Here is a 26,980-nt window from a genome sequence, read left to right on the forward strand (position 1 = left end):
AAGAGAAAGGCCAAAGGGGAGGTTTATGGATGTGGTGAAGGAGGACATGCAGGTGGCTGGTGTGACAGAGGAAGATGCAGAGTACAGGAAGAGATGGAAATGGATGATCCGCTGTGGCGACCCCTAAAGGGAGCAGCCGAAAGCAGTAGTAGACTGTTCTCAGAAACATGCGGGCACAAAAGCATGTCAGTGCTAATGCGAAATGAAATGAGCAGTATCTTGATTTTAGAAATATCATTAAGATACTAGATATCTTATTGATATTTTCTAATGATATAATACAATTTTCAATATCTTTACCATCGCCATCACAATGCAGATATGAATATCATCTCCACTGTGGTATTAATGCACTTTTTCCCCCCTTTCTCACATGATTGTGGAACGTAAAATTTTCAATATCATTACCATCGCCATCATAATGGAGATATGAATATCATCTCCACTTTTTTTCTCTCCCTCACATGATTGTTGAACATCTGCAGTGCATTAATCTAGCCACAGGCTGATTCATTTATTAATTTATGTATTTCCATTGTATTTATAGGGCATGTAAAACATTCTCTCCCACACTCCATCAGACATCAAACTAGGAAAAAACTGAAGTCTCAAGGGGGGGAGATGAAACGATGGTTGATTTTTATTTATTTATTTATTTTTATTTTTTGCATTTTTTTTATTTCCTTTTTTCACAATCGTATCAAATGTGGCACAGAATGTGATTGCTGTTGGTGAAAGTGTTTGGTTTTTTTTTTCTCTCTTTTTTTTCCCCTCACTGAAGATGCATGGTGTGCCTGGCTATGACTGGCTGCACAGACATAAGTTGAGTTCCCCAGTCACAGGAGGATATGTTGTGTGTTAGGGCTTGCCGTACTGTGTGTGAGTGGATTCATGGGGCCTTTTCCATATGTCTGCCTGCAGGTCGTGCATCTTCTATGTGCCATAGAAATGAACTGAGCAGTTTGAAGAGAGCAACACGTGTTACCGTATTCATGAACTCTGAGATTGCCTTGCACTGTGCAACTATGAGCTCGCAGAGGATCCCGGGATTGGTTGCCCTGCTGGGCATGGTCACCTGCATTTGTGCCTTTCATCTCACTACTGCCATTGACATCCCCTTGGAGGGTAAGTGCCAATTTCTCCTACAGGGCAACTGACTAGAACAGTGTTTCTCAACCGGGGGTCCGCGGACCCCTAGTGGTCCGTGGTGTAATTGCAAGGGGTCCGTGAAAATAAAAGATCTTTAAAAAAAGATCCTATGACATTTATAGAAATAGGATTATTTTACTCAGATGTGACTGAGACCTTTATCTACCTAAACTATAAAGGGTAACAGGACTTTTTTCTCTAATTACATCTGTTTCACAAGTGTAATTTATTGTATTTTAATAAGAGATCTCGCTCCCGTTTGCATTGTTAAAAGTTACTGCATAAAAATTCTGTTGTTACATATATCTGAAAGTTACTGAATACATATTCTGTTTTGTTACATATATCTGAAAGTTACTGCATAAGAATTCTGTTTTGTTAACTATATCTAAGTTACAACTAAAAGCTCTTATTTTTGCCCCAAAGAGTGAATAAATGCTATAATGCAATTTAAAATGCAGTTTCTACTGTTTCTATCAAATTGCAACCCCCCTCCCCCAAGATCAGGTGGCGGGGTCCTCAGGGTAGATCAAAAATACGCAGGGGGTCCAGGACCCCAAAAAGGTTGAGAACCACTGGGCTAGAATATATCGTCTTCTGAAAAAAAGCTCAGCTCAGTCTCGGTGACATCGTGTGAATTAGGGCTAATTATTCAGACAACATGTTCACTATTATGACACCCTAGCCATCTAAGGGTCTTTGCTTCTACCTATTCAGAAAATTCTCAAACTTCATTGAGTTTTACTTTTAGCCCAAGACTTGAATTCATTGTTACTGAGGGAAATACGAGATCACATCAAAGTAATCCATCACTATCAAACACCCTAATCAGGTATTCTGAATGTCGACTGTATATACACCTATCATGATTTTGAATTTGGTTTTTCCCTCTTGTGCTGTAGCTTTGTATTTTCCAGTTTCCTTGGAAACCCGTATCACTTGTTTCTACCACCACTCAATTATTTAGAAATACTTCTCAAGGGCATGTATAAAATGCAGTTCAAACAGTTTTTTTTCCATTTTTTCCCCTTAAAGCAACAGTTATACTGGATGAAATTGGAATATCTTTCAAATGCATTTCAAACTTGTAGTTCACCGTGACCATATTTGTTTTGGTAGAGTTTATGCAAAAAAAAAAAAAAACATAAAATGAATGAAGGATGACTATAAAAAAATGTCTGTTTTTGCTCTGTTTTTCCCCCGATGCCATGGATGCTGTAGTTGTAGCCCATTTAAACAGTAAGTTTGCACTGCTGTACTGTAGATATTATTTATGACATCATCAGCTCTCATCTTCTAATCTCTACGCTCAGTGTTATGTCACAGCAGTATTTATAGGCACAGCATCACGTGCTAGATCTGTGTCTTGTGTCATCATTCATGACTACATAGCTTTGCCTCTAGGTACATGATGGTATTTATTTTTACCATCACAATAGGTCATACTGGTCATACTGGTAGTGGGCAAGGCTACTGTGTCTGTTTCCATTATGTGCACATCATACCGCAACTTACACAGTGAGCAGTGTTGATCATATAGCCATCGTAGATTGTATGAGAAGTTCTGTTTCACAATGGGAAAAAAAATGACACTGTCTTGCAAAATAACTAAGAGAGCAAACAATAAGATAAATAACATTATGGACTTTTTTTCTTTAGAGATGAGTAAAATGATAAAATCCTACCACTTTTACAGCATCAGCCATCTGGTGTCTCGTAGAGATTTGATTGATCCATGAGGAATACTTTTCCCCAAGATATATGTAATTTCATTTTGGAACAGAGTTCTTCATTTGGAAACAAACAACACTGTCATCTTGTCGAATGTGAGACTTGCAGTAGACCAACAGTATATTTTTCTCTTTTTTTTTTCTTTTCTTTTTTTCCTACCATGTCATATGCCCAGTTGAGCAGCTACCCACTATCACAGCTCAGCCGCCCAGCTCTTTCATTGCCTTTCCCTTTGATGAGAGCTATCCTATGACTTGTGAAGCCAAAGGAAATCCGGAGCCAGAGTGAGTACTGAGCCCTACATGTCCAGCAGAGGTGCAGGAAAACCTGGGGCACTTGTTACCAGGCACACAACACCAACAACCCTCCCACTTTGACATCCTCATTGTGTTTTAGGTGTTTGGTTCCCTCCTGTGTGTGTAAATTTATGGTTGGATGCACCATAATGTGTTTGGGTGTGTGTCCGATTTATTTTTCAGCAATATTTATTAGCACTAATTTTGAGTTTTTACCGATAAGAGTATGGACATTTTGGCTAGTCCTCAGCTCAAGGAGCTATATAAGGTTTAAAGGATATTCCATTTTGTTTTATAACCTGGGTCTTACTTTCTTAGTCATTGCCTTTGTGCATATCAGTTATGATATAATTTTACTCACCAGCTTCACTGTGGAGGTCTTGGACACGGCCACCGCAGGACACAGCTTTTAACAGCATCATATAGTGGCACGGAGTACAATCTTTAAAACTATTCATTCAACAACAAAAAGTCCCCAGTGCCTCAATCAGACTGTGTCCATGATTTTCCATGATCTGTGCCTTTAAACCCAAACTTAAAACTCATCTTGTTGCTTTAACCTACAGTTAGTTGCCTTTAAGTCGAGTGCTTCACATTCTGTACTGCATGGCGGATCGGTTTCTGTCTCAATTAATTTACCAAGCACTGTTCTGCTGACGAGATTATAGCATATAGATTATTGACTATTGTAAACTGTTCTCTTCTCTCACATGTCTTTTCTCTCTCCCTCTGAATGATGTCTTCCCCTTTCTCTTCTCCTGTGTATGTGAATGGTGTGATGTAAGTCTCCCATGTGTGCATGTGCAATCTGTCCTCCTCCCAGGTCTTCATGGTGATGGTGGTCTCCACCTGGACACTCACTCCGATGTGTGACTTTTTTTTTCTTGTCTCTTCTGCCATGTATGTGAATGGTGTGATGTGAGTCTCCCCTGTGTGCATGTGTAGTCTGTCCTCCTGCCAGGTCTACATGGTGATGCTGGTCACGTGATTCAGGTCCTAAGCTGTCCTGGTGGCATCTGGACACTGCTTGGCATCCTCCTCATCATATTCTTCATATATATTATAATTCTGTTATCCTCTTTCAATGTTGTTTTCTGTAAATTGTGTAAGTACAACATCCATTGTACTTCTTTCCGCCTTGGGGGAGAGATCCCTCCTCTGTTGCTCTCTCTAAGGTTTCTTCCTATTTTTTTCTACCTGTTAAAGGGCTTTTTAGGGAGTTGTTCCTTATCTATCCAATGTGAAGGTCTACGGGCAGGATGTTCTGTTGCTATAAAGCCCACTGAGGCAAATTTGTAATTTGTGATATTGGGCTGGTTGGGTAGCTTATCAATGATTACTACTGGCCATGATAAGTAACAAGGTCATTCCTGCAAGTTGAACCAGGAAGTAGTTCAGCAATGCGATGGACGTCTGTTGATAATATTGGGACTTTTCAGATAATAACTTGCATTTTCGTTTTCACTTCCAAATATTTGGTTTGGAATTGGGATAAGTTTGACTTGTTGAAACGTGCATGACACTTGTTTGTCGTGGCACCATAAAACACGGTTGTACAGCTGTGTCCAGCAGTGGATATGTGTCCAAAATTTCTATAATGACGTCAATGAGTAAAATGATATCCATCAATATGCATGGTGAAAAAAAATCTGTGGAAATAAGACCCAGGTTGTAGAAAAAATGGAATTATCCATTAGGGCTCTAGTTTCTGGGTCATAGCGCAGGAGAAGGTGCTGGCGCTAGTTCAGTTTAAATCGATCAAAATTGTGGCCAATATTTTTTTTGCTAATTTCGGGACACACCGCGCTGGTGGCAATAGGGCACAACGGAGGCACAGTTGTAAAAGAGTTGGAGTAGAAGGCATAAATTATCAGTAGGAATGGTGGGGACTATCTTCAGTTGTGGCCAATCAAATCAGCTCCTCTCATTTCCTTTAAAAGCAGCACACTCTTGTCACGGCGAACTGCCAATTTCGTTATGGACGGGCATTCGGGTGGCGTCGCGGTCCATTCCGCTGCCTACCTTTCCAGCTGTGCCTGTGATTAAACGTACTCTTGCAATTGTAAAATCGCAGTATTTTAACATTGGAGTCTATGTCACTTCCACGTGGCGGTGGGTTGACTCAGATTGGGCAGCGACAGAAGGCAGTGTTGGGGGCAACCGGGTGGCGTGGCGGGATCGCCGGTTCAAATCCCTGTGTTACCTCTGGCTTGGTCGGGTGTACCTACAGACACAATTGGCCGTGTCTGCGGGTGGGAAGCTGGGTGTAAGTATGTGTCCTGGTCACTGCACTAGTGCCTCCTCTGGCCGGTTGGGACACCTGTTCAGGGGGAGGAGGAACTGGGAGAAATAGCGTGATCCTCCTGTTGTGTCTGACTGTGTTAATACATTCAATTAGACCGACAGGCATGGTGAATTAAATCATACTCATGACACAGACGTATCCCACTCTTTTCTCTCTTTATCAGAGGAAGAACTCCCGGCATACAGTGCGTCTTCTTATAACATCCTCACTACGGGTACTGACAGGTGTCAAATAACTAACCAATGCATTACACCTCCCACGCGCTACGTCACCCTGGCGAAACTCCTCACTGTCGGGTGAAAAGAAGCGGCTGACAACTCCACATGTACCTGAGGAGGCATGTGGTAGTCTGCAGCCCTCCCCGGATCATCAGAAGGGGTGGAGCAGCGACCGGGATGGCTCGGAAGAGTGGGGTAATTGGCCAAGTACAACTGGGGAGAAAAAGGGGTTTGTAATGGGCGGTGAAAGTGCAGACTGGCTAAGGCAGAAAAGCTTCTCTCCGGAGGAAGTTGATGTCCTTGTTCGGGAAGTGTAGAGTCGCCAAGCGCGCATACAACAGACATTAACACCAATCCCAGTGTGATATGAGACAACACGCAAACATGATTATTTGACAGGCTAACGTGTCTTTGTTCTCACCAGCATCTTTCTCTCTTTCCTGCGCATTCTATGAACACGGCAGGATATCTTAAATAGTTGTGATCACGGATCAGTTAGCCTGGGCAATCAGTTTATTCTTTCAGGTTGAATAAGGTTAATTGAAATCCTTGTCGTCATGTTGATTTCCATGCATAATGGCGCACATTGATTAATGTTGGAAAACAATGACGCACATGCATATTTTTTTGTTATTAGGACAGTAGTCATCCATTAAATTATTAATGAAATAGGCCATCATAACATACACAAACATGGTGTGTGTGATATTGGATATGTCTATGCTTAGTGCACCTTTGCATAAAGCCCAGCAACTACCATAAAACGCCTGCATCTGCGTTAAAAGTGGTCTGACCAGGCGGAGACGCAGGTGCAGGGTGACCCAGTGGTTAACAGTGTTGCCTCACAACACACCCTGGGACTCTGCGTTGTGCTTCTTTGCGTGTGGTGGGGTATTGTGCGGAGAGAAGAAAGCACCGGACACGGGGGTTCTGAATTGTGGTTGAGACCGGGTGGCATTTTATTTGCTCACAACAGCTGCTGGTCCATAATCTTACGAGGCAGTCAAGCAAACATGTTCTTTTGCAAACAAACATATATGGTGCAAAATAATAATCTGACACTGAAAATAACAAATTACTGCATGTTTAAATTAAATAAGACACTCATAACATATGATCTAGTGTAAAAATAAATTAAATTACATAAGATAGATAACAAGACAACTGAAAAACTAACTCTTCATCATGCGCCATTTCCACTGAGTGGGTGCTACACTGGTATACTGCAAGCTAGCATACATTACGGCCAATATTACACAGAAATCACAAGCGCCCAATTCTCAAAATCACACCAAAATGTAGATTGACATCTAAATTAACAAACCAGCTGAACAGATGGACTGGATGGTTTTTTTAATTTACATGTCTTAGGGATGCTGTGGCCACCATGCTTACCTCTCAAGTTCCGGGGTTCAAGTCTCAGGTCCTTTTTGTGTGGAGTTTGCATGTTCTCCCCGTGTCTGTGTGGGTTTCCTCCGGTTTCCCCCCACCATCAAAAAGACCTGCATATTAGGGTTAATACTCCTGTCTTTGCCCCTGACCAAGGCAATGGAAAGAAAAACTGGAGTTGGTCCCGGGCGCTGCAGCTGCCCACTGCTCCTATACAATAGGATGGGTTAAATGCAGAGAACAAATTTCGTCCTAACCTGTACAATGACCAAAATATAATGGCCTTCTTTTATTGACACCAAACTAGCACTGCGCGACCTGATGTTGACTGACACGCCCTCTACTGCGCCCCCACGCAGATTTTGGCATCATGGCGAGCCCGGAAATAAGTAAATGCAGCCAGGTGAGAGAAAAACCACCTTGCGCTAAACGAAATTGTCCCTACATCAGCGTCAGCGATAACACCGGCCTTGCGTCATCCCGAAACTGGAGCTAATTTGGATTAGTTTAAATTGGGGTTAGGGTTAGACATATAGTCCTGATGGTTAAGGTTCGTGTCTAGGGAATTAATTTAGTCAATAAGGGTTCTTACAAATATTTAAAAAAAAAAAAGAAATGCGTGTGTCTGTGAGTATGTGTGAGCAAATTCTGAAAACTGATCACAAAGTTTTCATCACAGACCATACAAAAGTTTCGCCTTTTCAGTTTAGGCACTGATGACCTCAATTGTTTACTTTGTGAAGGTTCACATGGACAAAGAACGGACAGGAATTTTACCCCTCCCTAGACCCCCAGCTGATGAAAGACGAAGATTCTGGGACTTTTGTGATACCCAATAACGGCAACCTCACTGAATACCAGGGGACCTATCGCTGTTACGCTTCAAACAAACTGGGGACTGCCATATCTGAGGAGATAAAGTTTATTGTGCCCCGTAAGTAAATTGCATCTTTGTGTATTTGGTACTCTGTTAAACTGCTTTCAAAGTAATCCAGGCCCCAGAATCCTGTGTAATTACTGCGCCTCTCCATTGTGAGGTTTTCTTTGTATTTGCTGTGGCAGAAAGTCATTGAACCTCCCGAGTATTCAGCCCCTTGGTGCCTTACATCTATACCCCTATAGAGCATGTGGAAAGCACTGAGTGTGATCTGTCCTCTCCATCATTTCCCTGGGTACATTTTTCATTTTGGGACCAGCGCAGGGTTCCATAAATTCTCAAAGAAATCCACTCCTAGGGGAACTGTGACCAGTTTTGACAGGACTCCAACCACGCAGCAGTGTTGACTATCCCATAACAGAAACATTAACGTCTATGTCTTGATGCAAGCCAGGATATGAAAAATGTGACATACATTTTATTGTATTCAGTAGTAGTGGGGCACAAGAGCTAACCAGAAAAGAACTCAGGAATGACATGACTGTCACCTTGTGGAAGAAAAGAGAACTATAGGGAGAATTTCATTTATCCACTGACTGTCTATTTGCTGATTGTTGCCTTTTCTGTAGATGTTCCCAAGTTTCCAAAAGAAAAGATTGATCCCATTGTGGTTGAAGAGGGTCAGCCTTTTATTTTAGAGTGTAACCCACCTAAAGGAATACCTCCTCTACAGATCTACTGGATGACTATTAGTGAGTATTAGAGTATTAGAGTATATATATATATATATATATATATATATATATATATATATATATATATATATATATATATATATATATTGGTGCACACACTTGATGCATTCCAAGATATTCATTTGAAGCAGGCCCCGTGAACTCACTTTAACTTTTAAAATGACAGCCTTCAGCAATATATTTACACTGGATACTGTGAGAGCATTTTATTGTACAATGATTTTTTTTTCTTTTTTTAATAAATCCACCTCCCAGGTTGTCTTAGTTAAAGGTAAAACTCTGAGTTTAATCATTCCACGTACTTTGCAATACAATATTTCTCCTCCTCGGTCAGCTAATCAACTCTTCAGCCATTTTAAATTTAAGGTGGACTTTGACTGAAAATGGTTGCCTCTCTGTGTCCAGATCTCCAACATATTGAGCAGGATGAGAGGGTTTCTATGGGCTTGAATGGAGACCTGTACTTCTCATATGCAGTGGAGAAGGACAGCAGGAGAGACTACTGCTGTTTCGCTGCCTTCCCCAGGATACGCACCATTGTACAAAAGACGGCCATGTCTCTAATCGTCAAGACCAGTGGGTGTCAATCAGAAATCTCCTCTGTTCATTCATTTCAACTGTGTTGATTGTCCACATTCAAACCTGGAGTGACACAAACCCATGGAAAACATCCACTGATGATTTTAAACGTTTTCACCTTTATCCACATTTACCATGACATTTCAAAAGCCATCCAAGTGCCGTATAGTTTTTGCTGCTGTATGGGCATCACAGATGTCCATATAGCAGTAAAAGAAACCAGCGTTGTATTTTGAGTGATTATTTATGTCACTCATGCTTGTCATGAACCACCACTATTATCACATTGTGGTCATATTCATCTTTTACTTTCTTATTTCATTCACATCCATTTCAGAAAAGTCAAAAAGTGGCTCAAGTCCTGAAAATGGTAAGTTTGATCGCTGAGTATCATATCCCTGTCTTGTCTTTTGAGTGTATAATGCAGTGGGTATATACACAAGACAACAATATGGATGAATGGATCATCATGAAGGAGGGGGGGAATCGCTTATAAACTTGGTTTCCAGGTTAAAAAAAAAAAGAAAAACAACAACATATTAACTTCTAATGAGTGTGACCATCCCTCTTTACAACATTTCAATTATGTTTTCTATCAAAGCCAACGCAATCCTGGAGAGAAAACCCAGTCTTTTGGTACCCTCTGGTGTCAGATCAGAGAAATGGCTGGTCAAAGGAGAGGATCTGCAGTTGGAGTGCATTGCGGAGGGATTGTGAGTAATTGCAACTTTCTACTGATTTTACCTTTTCAAAATTCAAGAAAATTATTGCAGATACAAGTTTTCTTTTTTTTAACTGTTGTGATTACCAAGTTGTGGTAACAAGATGTTTGATATTAGAAGATGTAACATCGGAAGTAAATTGCGAAATAAACATTAAGTAACATCTACAGTGCAGAGTAGATAGACCTGTAAGATCTTTTGAAACACTGTAAGGTATATGATGTGTCTGGGTATCTTTTTACTCACAATGTTTTGTTTGATCAGCCCCACACCAAAGGTTGAGTGGATGAAGTTTGGAGACAAACTTCCAGACAAAGCAGAAGTGAAAAACCATGGTAAACTACTCACCATACCAAGAGTTGAAGAGGACGACAGTGGGAAGTATATGTGCAAGGCCAAGAACCCACATGGAGAAGTTGTCCATTACTTCACAGTCACAGTAGAAGGTAGCTACAGTGTGCTGTAAAATTTTGGGTGGGATGACCATATCTGCTTTGATTAAAACCAGTTAATAGCTGGCAACCTTTATAAATATCAGAGATTTCACAATAGCACTGTGGCAGTCAGCCACAGCTCGGGCTCCTCAACAAAGAGGCACTGACAATGATGGTAAATGAGGGCGTAACAGCCCGTTTACTAAAAACACCAGCGGTAAAACTAGTTAAAAGGCTAAAATAAAGCATCTATTGAAATTCTTTCTTTGGGGGGGAAGCCGTGCAGGTCCACATCCCTGCAGCCCTCAGCTCTTTCCCAGGCTCTGGTGTGTTCTTTGTTGGGTTGCAGTTGTGTTTAAAGCCTGTCTCAAGCTATTTGGCACCCCACTTGCCACAAACGCATAACAGAAAAGTGAAATGCAGTGGCGATAAACGCCATTAAAGGCCTTGGCACTCCAGGTCTAACTTTTTCAGCCCAATATTTTGCACATTAAAAAATAAATATTACCTCACATTTTGTTCCTTAAGTTTACACACCAACTCCAAACATGTTTTCTGGAACAGTTTCGATCGCTTGTGTTTTTTTTTCTTCACATCCGTCAATAAACTCTTTAGATTTTTGAGAGTTTTTGGACCACAATGACAGATTAAAAACATACATTCAAAAAATTCAGACTTGGTGTATAAAGGCCTTGGTGGACTCTTTGTGAACATCAAGTGTGCTTTGTATGCAGGGCTGTTTAAAGAGTAGCTTAACCATAGACCATTTTAGTGGGTTTGCTGACACCTACATGTTAAAAAGTATCTCAAGGTGGCATGCTGGTCTTGGTAATCTGTGACATTAGCATAGCAGGATAAACACAGCTGCAGCTGGGCATGTTGGCCCAGTGGTTAGCGCTGTCACCTCACAGCAAGAAGGTCCTGGGTTCGAACTCCGGGGTTGTCCAATCTTGGGGGTTAACCCAGGTCATCCTCCGTGTGGAGTTTGCATGTTCTCCCCATGTCTGCGGTGGGTTTTCTCTGGGTGCTCTAGTTTCCCCCACCATCAAAAGAAAGAAGTATGTTAGGGTTTATACTCCTGTCTGTGCCCCTGACCAAGGCAATGGGCAAAGAACTGGAGTTGGTCCCCTGGCGCAGCATGAAGGTGGCAGCCCACTGCTCCTAGCTACACAGATCACAGCTAGGATGGGTTAATTTGCAGTAACTGAATTTACCCAAGGGGATTAATAAAGGAAATTAAAAAAAACAAAAAACAAACAAAACACCTATCAGCACTGACAGACAGACAGCGCCATCACTGACAATTTTCAATAGCACTTTCAGTTCTGGTTCTCCGGCACACCTACATCCAACAGAGCCATTATTAATATTATTAGCTGCTGCTGTGTCTATCTTGCTTTGCTAACATCACAGAGCACCAAGATCTGCCTGCAGTGTTTTTGACCTTTACATGATTTTTAACCTGTAGGTGTCAGTAAACTCACTAAAATGGTCTAGGGTTTTGCTACTCTAACATATTTCATGATTAACCACTATTACTTCGCCACTGGACTGTAAAATAACAGCAATTTAAAGCCTTTGTCATTTATTGATATTGTTTCTGCAGCACTCAACACTGTCTCTGTGCTTGTTTTGAAAGAGCCACCAGACTGGATATTTAAACCAAAGAGTCAGCTCAGTATGATTGGCTCAGAAGTGCTCATCAAATGCTCTGCCACCGGGACTCCTCAACCCACCATAACATGGAAGGTGAATGGGTTACCTTTGGAAGGTAAGCTCACTCTTGACAGCAGGGCCTGATGACATATTTTTAAATTCGGACCGGAATTGAAACACTAATGTTTTGTGTGTGTGAGTTTTTCTATTCTCCTCATTTGAAAAGAGTGAACCCATTTCAGCTTCTCTCAGCTGATCATTTTTTTCTGATGCTCATGATGTTACGACTCTTTATTTACGTACAGCCATCAGATCAAATCATCAAAACATAAAAACCCTGCCCACCCTTACAGCCAACCCTTCATTGTACTTGTTACTGGAAGGTCAGCTCACAAAACACTAATGATGATTAGACAACTCCCTCATGGTTCTTCAGACAATTTATATTTAAAGGTGTAAAGAATGTTACACAATGTTAGTCATTTACAAATAAAAATCTGTTGCTGAATGTTTTATTTTGCTGTGTTCAAAGTTTTTAGATATTCACAGTCAAATTATGATTACTGATTTTGGTCTTAATTTCAAGATAGAGAGAGTGGGAGAGAAGAATACACAGATGTGATTTACAAAAAAACTGCATTTAGTCTGAATGACTATTTCACTGTATTGAGGCCATACTGGAAAAAAGGCTTTTTTTTTTGTCTTCTGTATAAACTTTATTTACAAACCTAGTAACATACAAAGATGTTCACCCATTCAATCAGGGATGTAGAATGTGGAGAAATGTGGTGTGAAAAAGCGTTTGCCCCCTTCCTGATTTCTTATTTTTTTGCATGTGTGTCACACTTAAATGTTTCAGATCATCAAACAAATTTAAATATTAGAAAAAGATAACACAAGTAAACACAAAATGCAGTTTTCAAATGAAGGTTTTTATTATTAAGGGAAAAAAAAATCCAAACCTATACATGGCCCTGTGTGAAAAAGTGATTGCCCCCCCCCTGTTAAAACATAAATTAAGTGTGTTTTATCACATCTTTGGAAAGCTGAGTTCAATTTCTCTAGCCATACCCAGGTCTGATTACTGCCACACCTCTTCTCAATCAAGAAATCACTTAAATAGGACCTGCCTGACAAAGTGAAGTAGACCAAAAGATCCTCAAAAGCTAGATATCATGCTGCGATCCAAAGAAATTCAGGAACAAATGAGAAACAAAGTAATTGAAATCTATCAGTCTGGAAAAGGTTATAAAGCCATTTCTAAAGCTTTGGGACTCCAGCGAACCACAGTGAGAGCCATTATCCACAAATGGTGAAAACATGGAACAGTAGTGAACCTTCCCAGGAGTGGCCGGCCGACCAAAATTACCCCAAGAGCGCAGCGACGACTCATCCAAGAGGCCACAAAAGACCCCACAACAACATCCAAAGAACTGCAGGCCTCACTTGCCGTAGTTAAGGTCAGTGTTCATGACTCCACCATAAGAAAGAGACTGGGCAAAAATGGCCTGCATGGCAGAGTTCCAAGACGAAAACCACTGCTGAGCAAAAAGAACATAAAGGCTCATCTCAGTTTTGCCAGAAAACATCTTGATGATCCCCAAGACTTTTGGGAAAATACTCTGTGGACTGACGAGACAAAAGTTGAACTTTTTGGAAGGTGTGTGTCCCATTACATCTGGCGTAAAAGTAACACAACATTTCAGAAAAGGAACATCGTACCAACAGTAAAATATGGTGGTGGTAGTGTGATGGTCTGGGGCTGTTTTGCTGCTTCAGGACCTGGAAGACTTGCTGTGGTAAATGGAACCATGAATTCTGCTGTCTACCAAAAAATCCTGAAGGAGAATGTCCGGCCATCTGTTCGTGACCTCAAGCTGAAGCGCACTTGGGTTCTGCAGCAGGACAATGATCCAAAACACACCAGCAAGTCCACCTCTGAATGGCTTAAGAAAAAAAAAATGAAGACTTTGGAGTGGCCTAGTCAAAGTCCTGACCTGAATCCGATTGAGATGCTGTGGCATGACCTTAAACAGGTGGTTCATGCTCGAAAACCCTCCAATGTGGCTGAATTACAACAATTCTGCAAAGATGAGTGGGCCAAAATTCCTCCACAGTGCTGTAAAAGACTCATTGCCAGTTATCGCAAACGCTTGATTGCAGTTGTTGCTGCTAAGGGTGGCCTAACCAGTTATTAGGTTTAGGGGGCAATCACTTTTTCACACAGGGCCATGTAGCTTTGGATTTTTTTTTCCCTTAATAATAAAAACCTTCATTTGAAAACTGCATTTTGTGTTTACTTGTGTTATCTTTGTCTAATATTTAAATTTGTTTGATGATCTGAAACATTCAAGTGTGACAAACATGCAAAAAAATAAGAAATCAGGAAGGGGGCAAACACTTTTACACATCACTGTATATATATATATATATACACATATGCACACACACACATATACACATACACACACACACACATACCTTTGTTAAGAAACACTCAACGGTAGGGAAAGTGCTCAACAAATAAGGAGCAAAATAATCCAGTAACACACACACTCACACATATACACTCACTGGCCACTTTATTAGGCACACCTGTCTAACTGCTCGTTAACGCAAATTTCTAATCAGCCAATCACATGGCAGCAACTCAAAGCATTTAGGCATGTAGACATGGTCAAGACGATCTGCTGCAGTTCAAACCGAGCATCAGAATGGGGAAGAAAGGTGATTTAAGTGACTTTGAACGTGGCATGGTTGTTGGTGCCAGACGGGCTGGTCTGAGTATTTCAGAAACTGCTGATCTACTGGGATTTTCACGCACAACCATCTCTAGGGTTTACAGAGAATGGTCCGAAAAAGAGAAAATATCCAGTGAGCGGCAGTTCTGTGGGCGAAAATGCCTTGTTGATGCCAGAGGTCAGAGGAGAATGGCCAGACTGGTTCAAGCTGACAGAAAGGCAACAGTAACTCAAATAACCACTCATTACAACTGAGGTATGCAGAAGAGCATCTCTGAACGCACAACACGTCGAACCTTGAGGCAGATGGGCTACAGCAGCAGAAGACCACACCGGGTGCCACTCCTGTCAGCTAAGAACAGGAAACTGAGGCTACAATTCGCACAGGCTCACCAAAATTGGACAATAGAAGATTGGAAAAACGTTGCCTGGTCTGATGAGTCTCGATTTCTGCTGCAACATTCAGATAGTAGGGTCATAATTTGGCGTCAACAGCATGAAAGCATGGATCCATTCTGCCTCGTATCAACGGTTCAGGCTGGTGGTGGTGGTGTAATGGTGTGGGGGATATTTTCTTGGCACACTTTGGGCCCCTTAGTACCAATTGAGCGTCGTGTCAACGCCACAGCCTACCTGAGTATTGTTGCTGACCATGTCCATCCCTTTATGACCACAGTGTTCCCATCTTCTGATGGCTACTTCTAGCAGGATAACGCGCCATGTCATAAAGCTCGAATCATCTCAGACTGGTTTCTTGACCATGACAATGAGTTCACTGTACTCAAATGGCCTCCACAGTCACCAGATCTCAATCCAATAGAGCACCTTTGGGATGTGGTGGACCGGGAGATTCGCATCATGGATGTGCAGCCAACAAATCTGCAGCAACTGCGTGATGCTATCATGTCAATATGGACCAAACTCTCTGAGGAATGTTTCCAGTACCTTGTTGAATCTATGCCATGAAGGATTAAGGCAGTTCTGAAGGCAAAAGGGGGGCCAACCCGGTACTAGCAAGGTGTACCTAATAAAGTGGCCAATGAGTGTGTGTGTGTGTGTGTGTGTGTGTGTGTGTGTGTGTGTGTGTGTGTGTATATATATATATATATGTATATATATATATATATATATATATATATATAGCGTTTTTTTTCCTGAAACCGTCAGTGGTGTTATAAGTGCACAACTAATGAGGAGTGGAATATCAACGGCAATGTATTCAAACTTTTTTTTTTCCTGTAGCTGTGTTGATATATGTCCACAGGATGTTGCAATGAAACCTTCGAGAAAACCCTTTGTAGAAAAAGAGCTCAACAGCTGATGAGTGCATTGAGCATGAAACAAGCTTGTTCTGCCATTTAAAGACTTTGAGCTATAATATATACATATACATATATACATATATACATACATACATACACACACACACACACACAGCATACACATATAATTGCAAGAGTAAACTCATGATACATGTCAAGAGAATAATGAATTGTCTTAATTGCTTCATTAGTTTCCATTTTACTTTTTTTTTCTCTTTCAGAGGTCCCAGCAGCCAATAGAAAGGAGTTTGATGATACTATTGTCTTGCACAATGCCAAACCATCCGACAGTGCAGTGTATCAGTGTGAGGCCTCCAACAGATATGGAACTCTTCTGGCTAATGCAAATATCATGATCATGAGTGAGTATGGCTCCGGTATCTCCAGCGCCTCTGGCAAACTCCCTCTGAGTTCATGTTGTCCGTCGTACATGAAACATATGTACGTTTGTACGTCGGTAGAGTGCAGATTGTAATGACAGTATATATCTTCAGCATGGCACTAATACTGCCAGTTAAGGGTTTGATTCCCACTGGGGTCACTCATACTGTGTAATGTGATGCTGTCACTTCATGTAAAGCATTTAGTGTCCTTGGACTAAGAAAGCACTATAGCCATTCAGTCACTTCATTTCATGTATGGTGGTACATGCATGGAAATTAAATTCATTAAATTTTGCTATTAAAAGAATCCAAGTGGTTGCTTAGCAATGGCAGTGAGCTGCAACCAGTTGTGAGTGATTGACAGACATAGGTTGCTGATGTCTAGCAGGCCACTTAGTGCTGATTTTAATATATGCCTGTAAGTCACCCAGCAGGTGCAGAGAAGGAGTGCTGTCTGCGAGCCATATTCCTCTTCTTGGGCTGGCTGTTCTCCACACAGAACAACAAGCTAGTTCAGTGTCATTTATATGCTAACAAGTTTCCTCAATTTCATACTGATTCCAGTGCCATAAGACAAACATGTGCTGTTTTTACGAGTGCAGATAAAAAAGAAAGAATTTCTTTGGCTTTCCACATATGCAGGGGAGGTTTGTTCATAGTGACACTGAAGTTAATAAAGCTGGACCGTCTCTGAATACTAAGTCCCAGATGCTGCCTTTGTAAACAATTAGGAGAGACAGACTACCTTAATGGGAAGCTTTTACCACAACTGATAAGGTGTATTCACTCAGCTGCCTCATTATGTCATTGTTTTTTTTTCTTTGATTATATTTTCACATTTACAATTTCATGACAATCTGACAGGCTTTTCATTTTTGATATACAGAGAAGCCTACAATTAGCACAGAGGGAAACCAATAATAGCACGGTCACCTTGCTTTCCCTACTAGTGTGTGTGTTATTTCATTCTCAGTTCTGTTCATGTCTGATGTTTTTGTGTCCTGTTGGTCTGCAAATATGGGTCAAGGCTGAGGTCTTAACTCAGATCCCAGCATGATAAAACACCAGCATAAGACAGTCATATCCCATAATCTACTGTTTCACTTCACACAGACTTGTCACCCATGATTTTGACTAAAGAGGATGAGGAGTACTCTGCTGTGGAAGGAAAGGGGGTGATCATGCACTGCAAGGTCTTCAGTTCTCCTCCCTCCACCATCACCTGGTGAGTGTACTGGGGTTCCTTTTTCTCTACACCAGTAGAAAGCACTAGACATCAACCTTCCACCACCTGTATTTCCAATCTCCGATACTCATTTTCTTACTGGTGAGCCACTGTTTCTTTTAACGAGGCCTTGCAAAACTATTTCACAACATTGACATGTCTTATTAATGACTCATATTTGCTGCTGACCTGCCCTCGACCAACATTTGCACATTTACACTGCTGCAGTGTTCATTTTTGATTTGAACTAGGACAATGCAGAGGGCCTTAATAATAGGTTTATTGGAATGTTATACAGGAGCAAGGATGACTCCTCCAGATCTGTTGAAGGACCAAGGTTTACCGTTCATATGAATGGATCGTTAGAGATCTACAATGTGCAGAAACAGGACATGGGACAGTACACATGTTTCACTAAAAACACAGAGGGAACATCTGCAATTGATGCCATGCTTGACGTGAAAGGTAAATCATTCTCCTATATATATATATATATATATACACACACATACACACACACACACACACACACACACACACACACACACATACTGTAGATGGATACATACATAGATAGATAGATTGGTCAGAGGCAAGTCTTTAAAGTATAACTATGTTTTGGTCTATCTAAGATCCCACCAGGATAGCTGTGGCCCCAGAGGACCTACAGATTTTAATAGGCACTACAGCCCAGCTCTCATGCCTGGCAGAGTACGACAAGTCCTTTAACAACGACTTTGAGCTCCTATGGGAAAAAGATGATATGGAGATAGCCCTCAATCACACCGACAATTCTAGGTAGGAGACAGCATTTTTTCCACACCATTGTGAGCTTAATTCTCGTCTGGAAAGTTCCCCTTGAAGTTTTGATATTGTGTTCGCATCTCTCTGTAAACAGGTATTTTGTGGAGGAGGGTATCCTGCAGATCATGAATGTGAGCCACGAAGACCAGGGCATTTATACATGTATGGCTAGAACTCCAGTGGACCAAGACACTGCTTCTGCATTGCTTATGGTGCTGGGTAAGCCAAGGCTTTATCAACATGGTTGCTCCACTCCACATGTGACTCCCAATGCTGCAACTCTGTATGACAGAGAGTAGTGCAGACCAGCACTGCCAAAAAGCACTGACCATAGCCTTTTCGAAGATCAATTTAATGCATCAAGTAATATTTGACCACTCCAGATTCACCTGTCCTCCCAATTTTATTTTATTTTTTCACTTTAATAGCTTTAATAGCTATGTATACCTGTTTCTTTTGTGCTCTGGTCTACTGTTTTTTAGTCTTATTTTGGCGCCATTGGTTATTTGATTGTTTTTTCTTTCTTAACTTCTGGGCATTTTGAGCAACTGTGACAGAAACAGTATCCCTTGGGATTAATAGCTTTCTCAATCTGAAACTCAATCTGAAACACTGTGTGACTGTGACTTTTTTTTTTTTTTTTTGCAAAGGTTGTTGGTTTTCATCAAAAGTCATTTGGTTTTCAGTGCTCCACAACCACCTCTAATGAAACAGGCTGTTTGGTGGGGGGTTGGAGGGGGGGTGTCATAGTATAATTCATGAGCTACTAAGCTGGCAGTGTTGTTGGCCCCACCTCCCATCGCATCACAGAAAAAAATGGCTGCCCAGCCAGAGGCTACCTTGCGCTCTTCATGGATTCCCTTACGTAAGCAAAATCTCGGTTGATCGTTCCTGATGTGACATCCCTTCAAGGGCCAGTTCTGAATGGCTTGTTCAATCGTTGTAATTTCCTCACATAAAAGAGCTGTTGAAACAGCAATGTTCTGTGAGTGCTGTGAATGTACAAAAATGACTCTCCTTAATGACAGCACAATCCATCCTGAGACCAGACAAATGTCATTGTCCATAATACACCCCCCTCCCTTTTTTTTTTTAATTTTTTACTACATACCTGTATCCTGTCCATGTCAAAACCATGTTTTTGTGGTGGTTTCTAGATGTCCCTGATGCACCTGAGAATCTGGTCCTTTCTGAAATCAAGGGAAGAAGTGTGAAACTGAAATGGATCCCTGGAAATGATCACAACAGCTCGACCACTGGTAACTGCAGCATTCATTTAGTGCACTATACCTTTGTATATCCTTGTACAGCAGTTACACATCACCGAATATGTTGTGGTCTTGTTGGTGTTGATGATAGTAATGATATGGCACAAAACCTTTAGAGCTTATTTTGCTGTGTTGAACTGGGCTTAGCTGGGCTTTTGATGCAATCTTATAAAATTGAAGTCTTTTACTGAATCATCCAAGCTTAAATTATAGTTTGTCTCCTTGAACAATATGCATACCCAAAACAGGGCCTGCGTAGTTTGCTGCAAAGCTAGTGGTTAGATAAACAATCTAGCTTTGGCTGGAGTCGAGGCAGTGAGGTGGCACTCAGATTGTCTTTCCGCCTGTCAACAGAGTTCATAATCGAGTATGAAGAAAGCCAGTGGGAGCCAGGAAACTGGAAAGAGCTGCTCAGAGTACCCGGAAACCATGGCTCGGCCACCCTGAAACTTCATGGCCATGTCGACTACCGCTTCCGTGTGTCTGGCATCAACGCTGTTGGAAGGGGCAATCCCAGCGAGCCCACAGAGAGATACAAAACCCCTGCGGCAGGTTGGAGGCTTGCGTCTCTTATTGTCTAGTCTGCTCCCTGATAAGGTCTTCAAGGTTACTTGAACTGCAAACGGAGCCACTCTTTGAACTTAAAACCACTCAAACCTGGTACCATAATTGATTCCACTGTTGTTGAAAATCCTGTTTTCACAGGAGATTTCTTCCATCAGCAACTCCAATGCTGACAGAATCTATATTTTCTTTTTATCCATAAGCCCCTGACAGGAACCCTGAAAATATCAAAATCGAAGGTCATTTGCCTCACGAAATGGATATCAACTGGGAGGTAAGAAATATGGGTCTTAAATATCCCTTTCCTGCACACTCTATAACATGGGCCTTGGGGAATTATTCATATTTGCTACAGTTTTTGGAAATTGTAGAATAAGGGAGAAGTTTTATCTATGTTTCATATGCAATTACCAGATGGAGTTCGTGAAATAGAACATTCCACTCTTGATATTTTTATTCTGTGGTTCACATCTTCAGAAAAGCTATTTTCTGGGATCATTCTGAATGAGGTTCCAATGAAACCCACCCGTTGTCCTGCTTTAATTAGAAAGAGAAAGTGAAAGTTATGAAAAAGCGATTTTCTTTTCTTTCTTTTTTTTGCCTAACATAAAATAATATATTCCTCTTTATAGTAAAAAGATGAATTTATCCTTCACTTACTATCTGGGTTCTCTGCCATGGTAATATAGCCCAAAATCCTGGATTCATGAGTGCTTTCACCAATAATGATTTGGTTTTGTGGATAATAGCATCTCCTATTTCTCATCATCACACCACTGTCAGGAGATCACCCAGTTCTTTTATCTGTGATGTCTTAGCATACCTTGTATCACAGAAAAGCTCTTCTGTCAAAGTCAAATGTTCAATTGTTCTACTAGATAGCAGGTATTGCTAGAGTTTTAAGTACAGTTCAGTAGGCCATATTTTCATAAAAAGTACCACTAAAGCTGTGACAGCATGTGGAAATACAAAAAGCCTCTTATGCAATTCTTCAAGTGTCTGTATAACCTGTACCTTACTTTTCTTATTATTTCTTATCCCCTTTTCCATCATTCAGCCATTGTTACCCATTGAACACAATGGCCCCGGTCTTGAGTACAAGGTGAGTTACAGGCGACAGGATATAGAAGAAGACTGGCAGGAACACATGGTTAAGAGACATTCTTTTGTTGTGAAGAATACTCCCACCTTTGTGCCCTACGAGATCAAGATTCAAGCCAAGAACCACCAGGGCTGGGGCCCGGAGCCCAAAATAGTAACTGGCTACTCAGGAGAGGATTGTAAGTCATACTGTTGATTGACAAGCTCATACCGTATGCACCATATCCACGTTTTACTATGTAAAGCCATCATAGGGGATTTTTTTTTTTTTTTTAGATAACATTTTAACTGACAAAATGAAAGTTGCTACAAGGAGTTGTGGAATTTAGTTGACTTTGCGCTTCCCTGTCGACAAAAGTGGCAGTGTTTTGCAGAAGAATGACTTGATTTCACATAAGCATTGCCTTTACATTCACACTCTGGTAGCTTTTGCTGTTGATTTGAAGAGTGACAGATGTAGCGGTGTTTTGGGAAAAGCGTGTGTGGAGGATATGCAGCATTGAGGTAATGTATCTCTAATTGTGGATGCGTATCCCTTCTATGGGGCATCAATCATCTTTTCAGATTTCACAGCGAATCTGACTCGAGGAAAAACATTTGGAACCATTGTGTACCACTATCTAATATTCTCACCGATAGTTGCATTTCCATATGTTGGTTATACAGAGGCATCAAAAGTGAGCTGAGAATAAAAAATAATGAGTGGAGAAACTCCTTGTAGCAACTTTAAAATGTGTGCTTCATATCAAAATATGGAATTATACTAAAATCGCCAAACCTTTGGATAAACTCTTGCTGTCACATGTGGAATAGGAGTGGATTCACAAATGTAACTTTCCACATTTTGTCCAGGTTTTATATCCACTGCATAGTAGCTATCTTCTTCAAAGATAAGCACGTGTTCTGAACAAGCCAGTCTGTGGAGATGTTTTACTGTTTCTTCTATCTTTAGCTTTCTTTTGGAGTTGCCCCCAGGAAGTCACCTCAGGTCATCTGGTTTATCTCCCTCTGCCGTTCAAACTCAAATAAAGTGTGGTGATAGAAATTACTTACAGTCTTTAGTATTGTGCTTGGATCTTTTTATAGCAAGTTTCATCAGCGTTAGTAGACCCCTTATTCAACTGTCTGAGAATCCCTAATAGGTTTTGCAAAATGAGTGTAGCTACCCTATTTCCCGGACTACAAGTCACACTGGAGCATAAGTCGCACTCGGCAAAAACGCGAGAAAAAAAGTAAGTCACTTCAGTGTATGTCACATTTTTAAATATGGTGTGCAGCGTTTTCAATTGAATCACAAGATTAAATGGTGCCATCTAGCGGCCTTAGTTGAAATGCATTTTATTTGTTCGACAAAATTACATTGTATAAATCGCTTTGGACCAGCCAGACGAATTAAAAAAACAGCAACTTATAGTCCGAGAAATACATTTACTTATCGCACATATGTTTTGTTTTGTTTTTTGTTTGTCTCTTGTTGTCTGATGTTCATATCAAGTTGTTGAATCATTTCTTATGTATTGCTAACAATGTATGTTTGTGAATACTTTTAGAGAATTTTAGTGTGATGATGATGATGACTCAGCCTGATCATTCATCATCACATTACCGGACTCTGTGTGTGTGTGTGTGTGTGTGTGTGTGTGTGTGTGTGTGTGTGTGTGCGCGCGCGTGCGCGCGTGCGTGCGTGCGCGCGCGTGCGTGCGTGCGTGCGAGCGAGCGCACACCTCTCGTGTGTGTGTATGCGCGCACACCTCTCTCTCTGTTGGTTTGTGTGTATATGTGTCTCTGTGTTTTTGTGCGTGTTTCTTTGTAAACATGCTGGTATTTGTTTTTCTGTGCAGTTCCTTCCGCTGCTCCCGATGATGTAGCTGTAGAGGTGATGAACAACTCGGTGGTCAAGGTCAGCTGGACGCGTGTGCACAAGGACAAGTTGCATGGACATCTGGGAGGCTACAGGGTAATACCTTAAAAACAGCCCTATCCTCAGGCACAGTTTAAAAAAATGACCCTGACCTTGCTCAAACGCTTGCCCTCCCTCACCCCCGCCCCGTTGAGTGTTCTCCTACACAGTCTACAAAATAAATAAATATAATACAATACCTTATTCAATACTCTTTCCAACATATGATCTTTAAGCTTGTCTCAAAAGAGTCACTGTTTAACATGGTACCTATCTGAACGCAGGTGAACTGGTGGCATCTGCGCAGTCTGGCGCATTCGAAGAAAAGCCATGGAGATAAACGCACGCTGGTGTTCCCCGGGGACCACAACCATGGCCTGGTACCGGGTCTAATACCCTTCTCTGAGTACAGTCTCATTGTCATGACCTTCAACGGGCGGGGCAATGGGCCCGGCAGCCATCCTGTCAACTTCAAAACTCCGGAGGGAGGTAGGATTGTCGAGAGGGCTCTGGAGAAACAGCATGGAGCTTATTGATTCGCTACTGCGGAAAGGGGGAAAAAAAATCTAACAATAGCCACGGAAACTGGGTTGTAGAGTTATGATGCTTACTCGCTGTTTGTTACCTCTTTTGCCCCTGCAGTCCCAGAGAAAAATCCTGTTTTCAGGGTCACAGATGTTCAGAAACACCTTGTCTCGCTTGCCTGGGCCCCTCCGATGGAGCCAAATGGAATTCTCACTGGATACCTCCTGGAATACCAGCTCAGTATGTACTTATATACTCTATGCCTGCCTTTAGAAATCAACATTTAGCAACAAATTAGCACACTCATTAACTGGTAATGTCCTTGTCTTGCCAGTAAGAGAAATTGTTTTTTCTGTGGCATTTGATACTGTTTGCACTGAACTCTTCTTGTTCAGCTTGGATCTCTTAAAGATTAAAAAGGAGCGTCCAGGAAGCATAGTGGTCTATTCCGTTGCCTACCAACATGGGGATCGCCGGTTTGAATCCCCATTTTACCTCCTGCTTGGTCAGGCGTCCCTAAAGACACAATTGGCCGTGTCTGCCGGTGGGAAGCCAGATGTGGGTATGTGTCCTGGTCGCTGCACTAGCGCCGCCTCTGGTGGATCGGGGCGCCTGTTTGGGGGGAAGGGGTAATTGGGAGAATGGCGTGATCCTCCCATGCGCTAAGTCCCCCTGGCGAACTCCTCACTGTCAGATGAAAAGAAGCGGCTGGTGACTCCACATGTATCAGAGGAGGCATGTGGTAGTCTGCAGCCCTCCCCGGATTGGCAGAGGGGGTGGAGCAGTGACTCGGAAGGTTTGGAAGAATGGGGTAATTGGTCAAAATGCAATTGGGGAGAAAAAAGGGGGAAAAGGGAAAAAAAAGATTAAAAAGAAGATATAGCTCTTTATACAAAATTTTGCTTTTCTGTGATTTAAGAGTTGTAGATTTAGAGAGCTTTTCAGTGCTTTTCACCACCTGTTGTCTTGTGTGTGTGTGTGTGTGCGCACACACACACACCTCAAACAATCCCAAACAGTGGTTGTGAACAGAGCCATACAGGTTCATTGCCCATTTTCAATTGAATAGCTAATGTTACATGATATTTACATAATAACCTAATTTGATGCCTAATATTTGCCATGTTTCCATCAAAGCATTTTTATGCACATTAGGAAGTATTGCATTAGAAAAGCTTGACGGAAACGGCAAAATTGAATAAAACTTCATCACGCGTCTTTAACACTCACCTCAGGCGAGTGAGTGTTGATGAAGAGTTTGTTCTAAATAGCCGATGGAAACACATTTGTCAAAATAAGAAAAATGAAATCCCAGCATAATTTTATAACATCATCGGCTGTTTCATAATCTTAACTGGCCCATCTTTCTCATGGGTGTGTGGACATATGACAGGACATGTAAAACTACATTCAAAGTTTTATTTGCTTAAACAGATCTGATGGAAATGCTCCTAATTTGCATTTCGTGTTTTGACCCTTAAGGTTTGCTCAAAACTTGCCTGACAATTGTATGGAAACAGTGCAATTGACATTGTAAAATAGGTGCTAAAATGTACTCATCTGAATCATGTTTTCAGCTAACCAACAACCCAGAAAAGCAATCGAGAGGAAACACTTAAAAACTTTTATCCAAAGATTGATCTGTTTTAGCATGTTAAAGCTGACAGTGCATTTACTGCATCTTTTTGATGGTGTTTCTGTGAAATCCTATCTCGAATGAAACTGCATGGGCAATAATACCACATGACAGAATACAAGGGAGAGCTAAGGGAGAATAGTAGTGGGGGGTGCAGAGAAAATACTATATTTGGTTGATATTCTTACAAATGTGTCCCTCAAAAAGAAGAAACTTTTTTTTTTCTCAGACGCAGTCGCAAACATTTATGGAGGGGTCACAATGCCCCCCCTTCAACAGAATGGCTATGTACAAAACAAATCAGGATCAGGAACAATTTATTGCCATTTCTTAGACATACTTCCATAAACAAAGAAATTAAATTTCATTTCCCCCAGCCCACAGCAATGTAACACAAAAACACAAATCTAAAATTTCCCAAAAACAATACCACCAAAAATATAAAAAACAGAGAAGAAAGCATACAAAAAACAAACAAACAAACAAACAAAACAAAAACAAACCGCTAACAACACAGTCCACCCTGCAAAACAGTCAAAAAAAGGAAAAAAAAATCCTCTGTCCAGAGAACGAACTCCAGCCAGGATGACTGTCGGAAGGGCTGGTCTGCATGGGCTAGCAGTTAGCTTAGCCCGCCCCGCCTCCGCGCCCTGCCAGACCGCCCTTGGCATTTCCTCCCCGGGCACAACTCCAGGCAGGGGCCGTGGTTCCTGGGCCCATTGGACGAAGCAGACCAAGCTCTCCCAGCCAGACACCCTCGACACATGTCCCGCGCACTCCACACGACGACGCAGACGCAGACAAAAATACTGCACAGTCGACGCTAGACGAGGCCACCGCCAGACTGCCTCAATGTTTTCTCTCGGGTACAGCTCCGGCAGGGCCATACAGCTCCGGAAAGGGCCGTAAGCTCTCCAGGGTTGCCAGGTCTTTGTGATAAAACCAGCCCAATGGCCAACCAAAACTAGCCCAATGGCCAACCAAAACTAGCCCAAAAACAGCCCAATACCAAAACTCGAATGTGTTTCTCCGTTTTTCTGTGGGTTTGGAGATCACCATGATGCGCTCCAATCTCGGTTCTGCAGTTCCAACAGAAAGCTTTGGTTTCATCCCCCACCACACATTCTATCCAGTCCTTCAGGCCGTTTTCACTTTCCCACTCCTTATTGTATCTCTTTCCGTATTTTGACCACTTACCGGGTGTCATCTCCTTCTTCCCGGCTTCTTCTAATGGAAGCTAGCTCACCAAGTCACTGTGAGAGTGGGAGTCAGGCAGGAGCGCAGGCTCACTCTGTGTGCCAACCAGTGAAGGGCATGTCCCATGGCCATGTGTGTAAGTGCTGATCTGGAGTCAGTTTGGATTTTTTCTCACTAATGATTAAGATTAAAATTTGAGTAGT

The 26,980-nt window shown here is 41.6% G+C and overlaps 1 protein-coding gene across 1 annotated transcript in view; it reads left to right on the forward strand.

The window, feature by feature from the left end:
- The first annotated feature begins 992 nt into the window (after positions 1–992).
- chl1b (cell adhesion molecule L1-like b) overlaps positions 993–26,980 on the forward strand; it is a 37,340-nt gene continuing 11,352 nt past the window's right edge. Inside the window, exons 1-21 of the mRNA XM_056273568.1 lie at positions 993–1,125; positions 2,371–2,388; positions 3,056–3,164; positions 7,832–8,022; positions 8,595–8,717; positions 9,126–9,296; positions 9,901–10,012; positions 10,286–10,467; positions 12,095–12,226; positions 16,396–16,536; positions 17,671–17,782; positions 18,081–18,247; positions 18,415–18,580; positions 18,681–18,805; positions 19,744–19,845; positions 20,209–20,406; positions 20,622–20,692; positions 21,476–21,698; positions 23,361–23,476; positions 23,704–23,908; positions 24,062–24,184. Of these exons, the coding sequence (XP_056129543.1) occupies positions 993–1,125; positions 2,371–2,388; positions 3,056–3,164; positions 7,832–8,022; positions 8,595–8,717; positions 9,126–9,296; positions 9,901–10,012; positions 10,286–10,467; positions 12,095–12,226; positions 16,396–16,536; positions 17,671–17,782; positions 18,081–18,247; positions 18,415–18,580; positions 18,681–18,805; positions 19,744–19,845; positions 20,209–20,406; positions 20,622–20,692; positions 21,476–21,698; positions 23,361–23,476; positions 23,704–23,908; positions 24,062–24,184 (2,920 nt within the window). The remainder of the gene's footprint in view (positions 1,126–2,370; positions 2,389–3,055; positions 3,165–7,831; positions 8,023–8,594; positions 8,718–9,125; positions 9,297–9,900; positions 10,013–10,285; positions 10,468–12,094; positions 12,227–16,395; positions 16,537–17,670; positions 17,783–18,080; positions 18,248–18,414; positions 18,581–18,680; positions 18,806–19,743; positions 19,846–20,208; positions 20,407–20,621; positions 20,693–21,475; positions 21,699–23,360; positions 23,477–23,703; positions 23,909–24,061; positions 24,185–26,980) is intronic.

This window comes from Lampris incognitus, chromosome 2, assembly GCF_029633865.1.
Source record: "Lampris incognitus isolate fLamInc1 chromosome 2, fLamInc1.hap2, whole genome shotgun sequence".
NCBI classification, from domain to species: Eukaryota; Metazoa; Chordata; class Actinopteri; order Lampriformes; family Lampridae; genus Lampris; species Lampris incognitus.